Below are 14840 nucleotides of genomic sequence, written 5' to 3'. Positions count from 1 at the left end.
AAACTGTGCATGAAAGGAGAATAATTCAAAACCTTATTATTTTCTCCAAACTTTTAAAGATAGGCAGATCTGTATTAACAAAATGTTCTGCTAATTTATTTCAAATTTCATATGTATATTCAAGTCTTGGAGCACTCCATACGTTGCTATTATTTCAAACTTATAATATTAGTACATATCATTAATAGATAGTATTACTATTAGTAAAGTTTATATTAAAAATGGCACAGTTATAAAATTGATCGTGTTCGAGGGATTTTGTCTACCTGTGCCGGCGCAATCGCGTCAGGAACGATTCCACAAACACCAGAGGTCGTTCGCCAGGTGGTCTTCCTCAATCGACTCTCTTCAGCGATTCCTCGTTCAAGGAAAATCTTCCGTCAGATGGGAACAGTCTCCCTCGGTTTGGCTGGCGGCCAAATCAGTATGTAATTTACCGTCTCCGTGTTGCTTACTTCCGTTGAACCCACAACGCGTTCGGTCTCTGTGCTCGGGAAACTGGGTCAAGAATAGACTGAAAGAAAAATATGACGATTCGAGGGTACCGTTTGGACGTTTGAGAGCGATTCCGATCGTTTGTCACGGGCCATTTAGCGAGTTTGGACGAAGTTTGTCCTCGGTTGAAGCACCTTGTGCAGCTTTGGCCTCTTTTCGGCGTGCCGCACCAGTTTCACGTGACTTTCCATTCGCACGGGTAGCGTGCCTCGTTAATTAGTACTTGCAGGACTGCAAATATCATTGTTGCAATAGCATGTTTTTACACTTGTGCGAAAAGTCTTCTGTTTTCTGTAAAGAATATTCTTGGATTATTTGATTTTAAATATTCGTGTTAAGGTATTTTCTCTATACAAAATTCATAGATTTTATTATAATTATTAAATTTACATATAAATTTACATATATTAGGTGTAAACATTAATTCAGCGCCTTTATATTCAATCGTTTATAAATGTTAGATTAAATTACCAACCTTTTAAAGTGTCAACATGATTTTAATTATAATCAATCTACACATACAATTTATGCAAGTCTGGTGGTCATTACAATTTATTTATATATACAAATTTCAAATATTTTTGTCCTTCTAACAGCGTACAAGTATACTTACCAATTATTAGAAGTTAAAATAAATACTCTGCTTTTGTATTTAATTATTCATAAATCTAATTGAATCAGAAATATTTACTAGCCATTCTCTTATGTTAAATAATAACGAAATACACAGATTGTTCCAACATTTAGTTTTGCAGTTAATACGTGGTCTCTTGAAATGTGTGACTAAGAAAAGATTAAAAGTTGTATGGCTTTCCTTTATAAATAAATATGTTCACCTTACAAAGATACAGAATTAATTTGCACACCTAATATTTATAAGTACAATTATTCTAACAAATTAATCCATATTTATTATAAGTGAAATTAATTCAGTAAGCACATAAGTATGCTTCACCAATAATTCATTTTGTCGATATAATTAATTAAAAATGTATCAAACAATTGATGAAAAGCACCACAAATTTACCTTATTAGGCGATCCCGACACGTTCCGTAAAGTAGATATAACAGAAATTTGAATAAAGAAATAATGAAAGCGACGTATGGGTTCGGAACAAATGTTCAGAAATGGGAATTAGGCGCAGCGCGGGATGGGGATAGGTGGAAATCGGTCGTTAAATTAGAAACGGGACAAAGGGAACAGGTTCCTCGTTGCATTACCGTCTCCTATTAATTCGACAATTAGCTGTCACCCCGTCTCCACGGGAACACCAGTCAAACAGAGCAGACTAATTCCCGGTTATCTCCATCCATCCTTCGACTCGAGTCCTTCCGGTTCGCGCACTCCCCTCCCTCGACTTCTGTTTCTTCCTTCTTCGAGCCCCGGCAATTAGCTTAATTAACTCAATTATCGCTTTCTTTCTTCATCTCTTTGCAGGTGCGCACCTTGTTCGTAAGCGGCTTACCGATGGATGCCAAGCCAAGGGAGCTGTATCTGCTGTTCAGAGCATACGAGGTAAATAGTCCTGATTTTTCTCTCCATTTTCGATTTCTTCGATCGTGCATGCCCTGGAGCATTTACTTAGTGAATTTGTTCCTCGATGTATGATAGAGAATACGGGCTGATGACTCGTGTTTTATGGCATGACATAGGACAAAGGACATCGAGTTCTCGGACACCCATTTATTTACTGTACGAATAAAGATCGTGCATGATACTTGTTCTCGGAACAACTCTAAACCGTTGTAGTGTGTTTATAGAAAAGTTAAACAAGAAACAGCGGCCTGTTACGCGAGCCTTGCGCAGCTAAGTATAGTCAAATATAACAAGATACTTTTGTAAATATCTCGGAAACTAAAACCAACCGCTAGATATATAGGGTGTTGAAAAAAAAGCATTCAGTATTTATATGGTGTATAGGACACACTGTACTGAGTAAAAAAGCTTTAGTAAAGATAGGTCCAAAGGTCAACCTTTTCTGAGATATAAACAATTGATGAAGTTGCTAGTATCATGATTGACTTACTACTGGGTTTTCGATATTTATAGAAGATTTTCCACGTGTCCACCGCTCATTTCTCTAGACGCTTGGGATCTTCTTCTTACAGAGTCGCGAACTCTCTCGAAAATCCTACATTTCTGTCGAATTATTTGACAAGCATGGTGGATTCGGTTACGTAGTTCTTCTAAGTTATTTATCGGCGTGGAATACACTTGGCTTTTTAAATATCCCAATAAAAAGAAGTTCAGGGGATTTAAATCGGGGGATCGAGGAGGCCTTGCAACTGGTCCACCACGTCCAATCCACTTTTGACCGAACACCGTGTTTCGCATGCGATGGAAGCAAGTAAGTCAATCATGATACTAGCAAACAAAAATGTTTATATCTCAGAAACGGTTGACCTTTGGACCTATGTTTACTAAAGCTTTTTTACTCAGCACAGTGTGCCCTAAACACCATATAAATATTGAATGCGTTTTTTTGAACACCCTGTATATATATAGGGAAAAGTTGGTCGACTACTTTGGGAATTAATTCCATGGAAATGAATGTGTGCCCAGATGTTTCCTTTCAGAGAGTGTTTGTACGTAACTTAAAGATTGAGCAAATTATTTTTCAATTCTGTATACGTGTGTGTTACAAATGGCCTACTATGTTGTTTATGTACATTTTTTGTGAGAAGCCCTATTCTATGTTCTAAAAATAAAAATATTAAAATTTCTTTGGAAATCATTATTCAAGAATTCTGTTATTTTGGATTGAATCAGTGAACAATTTTTTGGAATTTTTTCAGAGAAAAAAATAACATAGCTGTTTCAAGAAGGAATGAAATAGTCATTTTGTAATCGTTAATTTTGTTCCAATTTCTGTCTCTACTGGTGTAGACAAAAATTACTAGTTTTTAGAATAACTATTCTTAAGAAATATTTCGAGATATTTATATTTAAAATACAGACCACTGCAAAATTAATATGACTTCCAAAAAGTGATCCTTTAGAGAACTACGTGTTAAGATACACATAAATACTGTAAACAAGGGAAAGTATTGGAATATGGGTTTAATAAATGAGTCTTTTTAATAAGTTTGAATTCTACGTTTATTCAAACGGCTCGAAAGGACGCGTTTACTGTTCAAGGAAAGAACGAGAACTGAACAAAATCAGGCCTATGAGAAAGAGAAATCTAGCGTCCATTTAAAGAAAGAAAATTCTGCCTGCGCTCTGTTTATTACGCTGGCCTTCGACGACAAACAGTCAAGGGTTGTCAGACCTGATGGTGGCAGTCCGATACTCTAATTTACAGAGAAAAGGGCAGTGTCTCTCAATGCTATATTTATTTTTGTTGAAGTCAAATTATATGTTTATAATTCAACAGAAAGTCTTCACTTGCATCAATTTTTTCTGAATTAATTCTCAAAGAAGACTATTTTGAAAAAAATGATGATATTTACACATTTTGTCTGCAAGCTCCTAAAAACCTAATAGAAATATTTCATACATAATATATTAAAAGTACATACTCTGAATAATATTTCTGAAATTATTCAATTTTGTTATGAAGTTATAAAATGATGTTAATCTATATTTATTTATATAAAATAGATTTTATAAAAATATAGATTTATAAAAAAATTGTAGATGTTTAATCGACGTCAATTATATTATGAAATATTCCTTTGAATAAACATAGAAATCAGATCACAAAATATTATATTTAAATTGCAGTTGGCGTTAATTACGATTTAAGCAAAATTTATCTGACTTTTCCAATATAGTTTAAAATTTGCTTCGTATTGTATTACGCGCCTCGTTCGAGATGATCAACCTGTAGTACTCCCACTTCCCGCCGATATCGCCACAAACTTCAAAGCTAAAAATCAAAAAAGGGGCGGGAATCGCCTCCTCTGTCTGCACGCCCGTCATGCCTCATTCTTTCTCTTTGTGCCAATTAGTCACGTTGTTAATGAGAGAATTTCTTTTTTATATCTGTGTAAATGTTTCGCAAAAGGCATAAAGGAGATTTTTCCAATGTGGAAAACCAAAATAAGGATCTCGAGAGACGTCTTGAGAAGTTGGAAAAGGAAAATAGAAAGCTAAGGAGGAAAAAGAAGAGGAAGAGCCATCGTTGCAGGAATAGATCGAGTGATGCGGTTACTGACGAGTTGTCGTCGAGCGGGTGTAAGATTGTTAGATTGTTTGTCTGATACTTGTTCTAGTTTACTGTCCTTGCCGAAGATAGTTTTCAGGTCTCTCCGAGACTCAAAAGGTTTTAAACCGTTTTCTTTTTTCTCATTTATGGGTCTAACCTAACTGTAAAAAAAAAAGAAAAAAAAAGAGGGAGAAGAAAAAGAAGAATGTATCGATTGGATCGATATCTCGCAATTTGTTGACAACAGGCTCTAACCTGAAAAATGTCAAGTTTGTTCACTCGTAGACACTAACCTACGAGTGTCAAACCTTTTTTCCTCACTTTTATGGATTCTCGTGAGATGAATTTTTTTCTTCGATTCCGAAGAATTTTGCGAGCTTTTTCATCAGGCTCTAACCTGATATGAAAGTTACTCATATTTTGAATATGAGAAATATGAAACAATATTTAGGACTAACCTATAATTGTCGGTCTGGATTTCCAGATCGTGACCGTTCCAGATATCCCAGAGCGAGATCTTTTAGTTCGGATCGGTGTATTTCTTCAGTTTCTCCAGATAGGAGTGAACAAAAAAATAACCCGGCAGATGGCAGGCAGGCAAGTCAGATGCATCGGGTTTTGCTGGATTCCACGAATCAGTTAACAAATCTACGGAACATCCCTGTCAATGATGTACCACCGGTAGATTTTAGTGAGCTAGCGATATTGAACACAGAAGCTGCGTTAAGTTCTGATATTTTAGATATTTTTGATAAGCGTATCTGCGAAGAAAGAGTCTTCGCTCCTCCAGTTCATAGATCTGGTGGTACGCTGCGAAGAAGTTATTAAGGAGGGTCTGTTGGAGGAAATTAGAGTAGAGGTTCTGAAGAAATATCCACCTCCTAACAACTCTACGTCCATTGATCCTCCTAAACTAAATCCTGAGTTCAAATTTGTTGTCCAGGAGTTGGTTCCGAAGAGAGATGACCGTATTCGGAAGAAACAGGAAAAGATTATTGTTTCTTTGGCTCTCGCAATGCAAGCAATTGCTGTGAAGTGGAAAGACAACCCTGAAATGCTGTCTTTAGTTAAATATTTGTTCGATTTGATCCAGCTATTGACGGATCTGCAGCACGATGTGTCTTTTGTTCGTCGAAGCTTGATATTAGCCAATATCAACGCATCTCTTCGAGACGCTGTCAACGCGTCAGGCTGCGGAGATTTCTTGTTTCAGAACACTTTGGAAGAGGTGTTGAAAAATGCAAAAACGATGGAAATCTCTTGCAGAGATCTCAAAGTCGCTTATAGATTGCAATCTTCGAAACAAGCAAAAAACTCGAGGTTTCCGCCCTGTCAACCTCAAGCCAGGAATTATCCAGCGCCGTCGGACGGGCAGAAGCCGAGGTATCACTTGTTATAAAAGAAGCAGCCGCAATCTTTCCAGAAACCTCGCTACCAGAGACGCGATGGCGATCGGAATCGAGATCGGGAACACTTGAGGAGACCTTAGAGCTTGGTGTAAGCCTTATAGTCGATAGACTCGGTCTCTTTCAAGGTAAATGCCAAGATGACATGGCACTGACAAAAAAGTTTTGTCTTGGTTGAGGGGTTATAAGATCCTTTTTTGCTCGATAATTAAACAGATCGTGCCTCCGAGTTTTCGGAATTTCACAATTAACGAAAGATTTAAAATCAATCAATTAATTGACGAATTAATAGTTAAAGGTACATTTCAGACGTGTCAGTCGAGTGAGGGACAATTGTCTCAAGTTATTTTCTAGTTCCTAAACCGGATGGATCCAGTAGGTTTGTTCTAAACTTGAAGGCTCTGAATCAGTTTGTTGAAACCACTCATTTCAAACTCGAAGATGATCGAACGGCCTCAAAGTTATTAACTCCCGATTCTTTCTTGACAACGCTTGATCTTAAGGACGCCTATTATACAATTCCGATCCATGTATCTCATAGGAAGTATTTGAGATTTATTTTTGATAAGCAGTTTTATGAGTTCACGTGTTTGCCTTTTGGCTTCTCAACTGCGCCTTGCGTGTTTACTAAAATCTTAAAACTCGTAGTAGTTTACTTACGCCAGTCGGGTTTCATTTCGGTCATTTACATTGATGACATTCTTTTAATACGAGACTCATTTGAGCAATGCTCAATTAATGTAATGAAATCTAGTTTGTTTCTCGAATCTTTAGGTTTTGTCATTAATAAAAAGAAAAGTCAGATGAAAAGTCGAAGAAAACTTGTCAATTTCTCGGTTTTGTCTATAATTCCGTTAAGATGACAGTTGAAGTACCGATGGAAAAGAAACTTCGGCCCAGAAGCGAAATCAGAAAGATCAGAGTAAACCAAGAATATAAGATTAGAGATTTCGCTAAACTTGTGAGCACTTTAGTTTCGTACTGTCCAGCGGTAAAGTACGATATGGTTTATACCATATCGCTAAATACCTCGCTCTTCGTGAGAATAATGATGATTACGAGGGTCTTATAGCTATCACTCCAGATGTTATGGATGAACTTGAGTGGTGGAAGGTGACTGGTTCGGTGTCTCCTAACCCAATTAGAAATTCGTTTTTCGATCTTAAATTATTTACAGATACCTCGCTCTCAGGCTGGGGAGCTTTTTTCAAAAGTACAAACGAGAGAACATAAAAAAAAATCGACATATCAATTTTTTGGAGTTGTCTGCAGCATTCTTTGATTTGAAATCTTTTGCAGATCATTTCTACGATGAACAGATTTTGCTCCGAGTTGATAATACGATCGCGAATTCTTACATAAACAGAATGGGCGGCGTTCAGATCGAGAATTTGAATAGATTGTCTAAAGACTTATGGAAGGCTTTTTCTTTTACGCCTTTCCACCATTCTCGATCATTCTGCGAGTCTTGCAAAAAATTAAGAATGAGAGATCAATGGTATTGTTGTAGTACCTGAGTGGCCTTCTCAATCGTGGTTCCTTATTTTTCAGTCCCTGTTAATCTCAAAACCGATAAAGTTTAGACCTAATTCGATTATAGTTGTTTGTTCCAACAGGAACAGGTTGAAATTTTGGAAGAACCTTACCCTGGTTCCAGAAGTCTTGTCCGGATGAGCTTCGAGTTGAAGGAGGTTCCAAAAGATTCAATGAAAATATTGTTGGCATCGTTCAGCGACTCATCATAGAGACATGATGGTGGAAATGCTGGTCTTTTTGCCAAACGAGAAAAATCAGCTCGTACTCAAATTCTGTTCCAGATGTTTTAACTTTTCTAACAGAAGTATTTGAAAAGGGAGGTTCTCAGGGCACATTGAAGTCCTATAGATCCGCTATTTCGTTGCTCGAAGAGCCAGAGCTAACTCAGGAGTTTAGGTTAAAAAGATTTTTCAAGGCAATGAGTAGATTGAGGCCGTCGAGGCCTAAGTATAGTTCAACTTGGGATCCGAAGATGATTTTAGATTACTTAATTACGTTGGTGCCAAATGAGAAAATGAACTTGAGAGACTTGTCGTTAAAACTTATCATCTTGCTTGCTCTTACTACGGGTCATCGAATGCAAACTTTTTCGCTAATAAAATTAGAAAATATTCAGCATAAAAGTAATGCATTAGAAATTAAGATTCCTGCACATAAAAAAAAAAGAAATCGAGCGAAAAAAGGAATCAACAGGAATCAGTATTAGTACTCCCTTTTTTATTCAGCAAACGTCAAAGTTTGCGTTGCTTCGGCTCTGGAGTGTTATATCCCGAGGACCGTGAGTATTCGGGGATCAGAAAGTTCGCTGTTCGTATCGTTTAAAAAACCGTTTGGGGCTGTTTGGAGCTGAATCTCTTAGTCGTTGGATCAAAGAAGTTCTGCGTAAATGCGGACTAGACACAAATATTTTCATCATTTATTCCACGAGACACGCGTCGACTTCGACGGCGAAGAGAAAGGGACTTGATTTAAATATTTTAAGACGAACTGGATTTTAAGTTGGACTGTCAACTCCCAAACTTTTGCAAAATTTTATAATTTACCGTTATTGAATCCTACTGATTCTTTTGCTAACACGACATTTGGTGATAAAAAAAAGATAGTTGCGTTTGGAGTAGAGAAAAATGTTCTATTTTTTATATGTAAAAAAGTTCTGGGTAAAGTAATGCTTATAAAGGCTCTTTTTTACTTTACTTTCGTTTTATCGCCGTAACATGCGTTGAACATCTACAGGTTGATGTCGAGAAAGAGGCGCGCAATACAATTATATGATTAAACGAACATACCTAAGTGAAGTTCTATCATAATTGTATGACGCGCCTCTTTCGAGATGATCAACCCCGCCCTATAAATCCCTAAGTCAATCTTTGATCATTGACACCCATATAATTGTTACGGCGCAGCTTTGAAATAATGAGGCATGACGGGCGTGCAGACAGAGGAGGCGATTCCCGCCCCTTTTTTGATTTTTAGCTTTGAAGTTTGTGGCGATATCGGCGGCAAGTGGGGGTACTACAGGTTGATCATCTCGAAAGAGGCGCGTAATATAATTATTTTACACGTTTCAAATGGGTTATTCGATATTAGCAGCTATGCGCTCCAGCCAAGTGTCATTCAATGCTCCTCAACCGAACTAACACGCATCAGAAGTCGCAGTCAGGTCACGTTTCGAAGTGAATGGTCAATTTCATGCCGAGCTCACTGCGAATAAATCACAATTAAACCATCAATGAAATAACCGTGTGGTAATAATAATATTTTCATTACTAACGAATATTTGACACTTCGAAAGGGTCAGCTTATACAATTAGTTTGAAGCCATAAAAATTGAGTCATATTTTAGAACGTTTTTAAAAGGAAATTGTTTGATTCAGAAATCCCAATATTTCCCAGTATATTTATTTACAGGCTTATTACAGGCCAAGTTATAGGAATTTTTACAAGTATAGATAACCGATTTTATTTAAATTATAATTCGTGGAGCGAAGAATTATAATTATGCCTTAGACATAAACTACATTAAATTCAAATTGTTGAAATTTGGTATACAAAATAAAAGTATTTTCTTTCAAATTATACAAAGTGAATATCGAAAATAGAAGCGAGCGTAACTTAAAGAAAATAATTTTAACTAAGAAGATGAAATATGAAATAAGATTAAAAATGTAAAAAAGAATCTTTAAATTAGGTAGATGCTCGAAGGCCTGAGAAGTTAATCCATCAAAAAAGAAAATCAGTATTCATACTATTCGTACTTGGTCTCGCGTGGATACAAGTAATACTTAACGGCGGCGTTGGAGTTTAAAGCTGTTAACGTGGCACGTGCTAAAATTTCGATCAAGTTCAAGCGAGCCGAGTCGTTTGCTTCCCCGGAGATGTAAGTTCGAGGGTGTTACGGCGACGAAGATGATGAAATCACGTAATCGAATACCGAATAATCCGTTTATCTGAAAACTCGCGATTGGAAGAGAGAAAGTTACGTGAACTGTATTCTTGGCTGCTCTTGTCCTGACCGTCATTGTTATTTTTTCTTCTTTTACTTTAGAACCCTAAAAAGAGGTACCGTTTTATATATAATACTTTCTTTTCAGTTGTCGTTGACAGTATCTGTATAAAAAATTGCAAATTTACTTAGTTAAATTCCAAAAGGAAATTAATGTCTTTCGTATAAAATTACTAAATTATTAGAGAAATTGATTTTTTTGGGAGATTTAAAAAAGACTTTAAAGAATGAAGAGGTATATGGAATGTACAATTATGTTATGCTTAGTAGAACTGATTTAGGCAAAGATCTCTAATTCCAAATCTTCGAGTGTGAATATTACATGGAACGTACAATTATGTTATGTTTAGTAGAACTGATTTAGGCAAAGATCTCTAATTCCAAGTCTTCAAGTGTGAATATAAAGTGGGGAGCACTTATTTGATTTTTGTGTACATTAATTGTTCCGCCTCACCATTTTCAGATTCGAAGTCATCGTGTACTTGTGATTTCACCTAATATATTTTTGAAAAATAATTACACAATTACTTCAAATAATCATAAGTTAAAATAATGTTATTTGAAATAATATTTCAAATGTTATCATTTCGAAAGTGCCAATATTCCGAGTAACACTGAAAAAGAATTAAAATACTTCAGTTTTACTTTTCATCATATTGTTTGAATAAAATTTTCCCCATCTTTGGACCGAAACTGATCTATGTATATCGTCATCAGACCCCTAATGAAGCTATCTGCGATGTTAGCGAAACGTTGACAAAATTTTCCCCCAAAAATTCGGCTTACGTCCAGAAGACTTGAACAGTGTGAACTCTAACGATGTGTGTTCTGTAGGCGACAACCATTTCAAATATTTGGAAAAAAGAAACCGTCGATAGCCAGGGCAGCTTAATTAGTTAGAGCAATCATCCGACGAATGAGAGATCTAAAAGGCTTGGAATTCTGGTCCAGTGGCCCGATCGATCCCCTTTCATCCTACAGATTCTTTTACCAAGCGTGGAAACTCCCAATTATCTCAAAACATAATATAACTTGTTAATTACTTTGTTTTGATGAAAATTATTCATGAGACCAATAATCGAGTAATTTTTGTTGTTGTAATATTACTGGATTCCGAAACGGAGCGAAGGAATTAGCAACTTGTATTGTCTGTGAAGAGGAACTGAAAAGAAATTTCATTTCGATTGGACAAATATGTATTAAAATATGTATTGTGTTATAGGAAAATCTCAAACATATACAGGGTGTCTACGTATAAGTCCGGACATACGCGAAGTGTCAATTCTACAACAAATTTCCAACATAAAATTACTCTTAGACATTTTCTTTGTGTCGCCTTATTCTCGAGAATTTTCACTTTTAATTAGTTTTCTGCGTTTTCGACTTGACATTCTGTAAACGGCTATAACTTCACCAAATTGCAGTGCAAACTTAAAACTAAGTATACCATTCGAAAGAGCGTTAAATTTCCCATCTCCCTGATGTCGAACCAAAATTTATTACGTAGATTTAACAAGTAAGAAATTAGGTCAAACTTTACATTGTGAAAATTTCAAAAAACTTGACCTTTTCTGTATTCGTTTTTCGGTTTCAAAGACATAGTTTTTATAGTTGTTTGGTAGGCACTTTTCGGGAAAAACTTTCTCGAAGTCTCAGCTTTTGAACGGTATTATGAAAACAAATTGTACGGTGGTATTTTAGGGAGAAAATGACGTTTAAATGAAGAAAAGCGTGGGTTTTTAGATGAAAATCGATACTTTTCAGCAAAAATCGACATGTCACTTTAAAATTAACTTGACATCGGGTTTGATGTATTTTTTAGTGACACTCCCGAGCCTCCCCAATTAAGAAAAAAACCGATTTGTGACACCTCAAGCCTCTCCCAACCGTGTGTAGAGCCTGAGTGCGAGGTGAATAACTAAACGATTAAACGAACTTACCTGTAAGTGAAATTCGATCGTAATTATATGAATAGCCTCGTTCGAAGAGATTATGTATGTAGTAGTATCCTTTTCGTCCGCTTTGAAGTCACAACGTTTTAGAGTAAAACAAAAACCTGCCTTTATTTTATAGTTATTATTACAAAATTGTTGCTACTTAGGGGTTGGGTGTCACTTTCTCCAGTCGGGTGGGAGATAATCTCTTCGAACGAGGCTATTCATATAATTACGATCGAACTTCACGTACAGGTAAGTTCGTTTGATCGTTTAATTATATTTCATTCGCCTCGTTATCGAGATTATGTATGTAGTTGTTTAGCGTTAACAATTTTTAATCATTTATTAACTTATTTAGATATACATTGCTTTAACATATATTGCAATTTGTTAAACCTACTATCTAAGTATTAAGTATTGACCTCGCAAATTCTTGACCCTCAGTTGTTATGGGCCTGTTATAAAACTTCGCAAATACCTTCGAATTTTCTGATCAATTTGCGGTTCGTCTAATTGTAGCTATATCTACGCCTCTGGCTAAGGCCGCAGAAGTAGACGCATGTCTGGTAGAGTGCAGAAAAAATAGTAACATCTACACCGCTTTCGCGCATAATCTCCTTGATCCATTTACTTATTGTTTGTGAACCTACTGCTTTAAATGGTCTTCTAAAAGATATGCATACCCTTTCCTCTTCTCCCCTAATTTCTTTGGTCTTCTCTAAATACTCTAACAGCACCGACTTTACATATAAATTCGGTTCTTTGGTATTGTTAGGTATAACTAGTAACGGCTGATATCTCCCTGGACCCGATGTCTTAATTGCATCCGGGATTTTTATTTGTAACCCATCATTTGTACTTAGAATATTACTAACCTTAATGCTACATAACGTTTGTGCCCTATGTGCAGTTATTAACGCGATTAATGTCACCGTTTTCTTAGATAGTATTTTTAAGTTAATGGTTTTAATATTTTTTAGGTAGTTTAGAACTAATGACACGTCTCAAGTAAGTGCATATTTTGGTTTCGTAGGTTTTATCTTAGCTATTCCTTTAAAAAATCTGCTGATCAATAGATCCTCCCCTATTTTATCCTGTGACAACAATGAGACAGCTGATCTGTATGTATTTAACGTTGAATATGATGCCCTTGCTTTATAATTTTTTGTTAAAAACCTTAACAAGGTTTCTCTTGTGGGTTTATAAATTTCGTAATTTGCCTTTATGCAAAATAATTGTCATTTTGTCAGTCCCGATTCGTATTGCTTTTGGGTTGACTCTGTTAACGATGATAGGAGAATTTCCACCGCTTCTGGTGGTGCATTCATTTTTCTGAATGCTTCCCCAAGACTTTGCCTGCCAGTAAGGATAACGACTTTTCTTTCGGATGGTGTTTCAGTATACAAGGAGAGAACAGCAGGTTAATATTTGGTTTAAATTTCAAAGGTTCTTCTACTAGCAAAGATAAGAATAACGGGTACCAGGATTGGTTTGCCCAACCTGGTACTACTATAATTCCTGTTGCTCTTTCCTGTTTGATTTTTACTAATGTTTTCAGGACCATATTACATGGCGGGAAAGCATAAAATTTAAACTTTGTCCATACTACTGAGAATGCATCTATTTTGAAAGCTTTTTTATCTGGCTTCCATGAAAAAAATCTATCGCATTTTGAGTTATATTTATTTGCAAATAAATCTATATCCGGTACCCCAAATTTTTCTACTATTTTATTAAAGGCTCTATCTGCTAGTTTCCATTCTGTATCTTCATTAGCAATTCTTGATAACCAGTCCGCGTCTCTGTTTTCTGACGAAGCTATGTACGATGCGTAAAGGACAATGTGTCTTGCTTCCGCCCATTGCTAAATACACTTTGCTAAGTTATTGTATTTTTCATATTTTACGCTACCCATTTTATTAATATACGAGATCGCTGATGTATTATCTATCCTGAGCAAAATTTGGCAGTTTTTATCCCTATTGCATAACTGTTCTAATCCCAATTTGACAGCTAACAATTCAGTATTATCCGTCGCGCCCCATCCCGTATCCGACGCATCAGTAAAAACTTTTCTTTTTGATCGGGTTCACTGCTATCTCTAGCGTTATTCCACCATTGTAAGTCTGAGCTTATGCTACTTGGGACTTGCATTTTTTGATCGTAGTTATAATCATTATCTTTTAATGCTAATATTTTTTCACGTTCCATAGTTTTCGTATATGACATTCCATACTCGAGAGCTGGGCAAGCCGGTACTAACGATCCTATTAACCTTGCAAATTCTTTGATTTTGCAGCTTTTTACTTTAAGGAATCTTTTAATGATTTCTTTTAATGATTTCTTTTAATTTTACTCGTTTCTCACTAGGAATTTCAATTGAGTATTCAACAGAATCTATGATAAAACCTAAGCATTTACATCTGGTCGCAGGCACTAACACTGTAAACGCGATTTTTTCGCGTTTTACAGCGTTCAATAACACCTTCCGCTAACAATGTATTAATAACCTCTTTATATTTATGTATTTCGTTTGCAGATTAGAATTTTGGTTTTGGCGGATGTTTTTGACTTACTTTGGAATCTAACCTGATTTTGTAGCCGGCTATCGCTTCTAATACAAATTTGTTTGTTGTAATCTTTTCCCAATTACGCTTAAAATATTTAAGCCTACCAGCATTGTTACCTACATTCATTTTTGTCCTTTGGGGTTCCTGGTTTTGAACCTTCCTTGACTCTGCACCCGTGGGTTGTATGGCTGTTGTTTGTTTTTGAAATAAAATCTGTTCCTGGCTTGACCGTACTGATTTCC

General features: G+C 36.0%; 1 protein-coding gene across 4 annotated transcripts in view; it reads left to right on the top strand.

Annotated features, from left to right (window-relative positions):
• The window catches only part of LOC128891260 (protein couch potato-like), a 366536-nt gene that overhangs the window by 163363 nt on the left and 188333 nt on the right, over nucleotides 1-14840 (top strand). For all 4 annotated transcript variants that reach the window (XR_008460781.1, XM_054150670.1, XM_054150669.1 and 1 more), the window contains exon 2: nucleotides 1934-2011. Coding sequence is in view for 3 of the 4 variants with exons in the window: in XM_054150670.1 (XP_054006645.1) it covers nucleotides 1934-2011 (78 nt within the window). In the remaining variant the exon portion in view is untranslated. The remainder of the gene's footprint in view (nucleotides 1-1933; nucleotides 2012-14840) is intronic.

Source organism: Hylaeus anthracinus, unplaced genomic scaffold (assembly GCF_026225885.1).
Source record: "Hylaeus anthracinus isolate JK02 unplaced genomic scaffold, UHH_iyHylAnth1.0_haploid 12001, whole genome shotgun sequence".
Classification (NCBI taxonomy): Eukaryota; Metazoa; Arthropoda; class Insecta; order Hymenoptera; family Colletidae; genus Hylaeus; species Hylaeus anthracinus.
The sequence above is the reverse complement of the archived record's forward strand: the minus strand, read 5'-3'. Positions and strand labels throughout refer to the sequence as shown.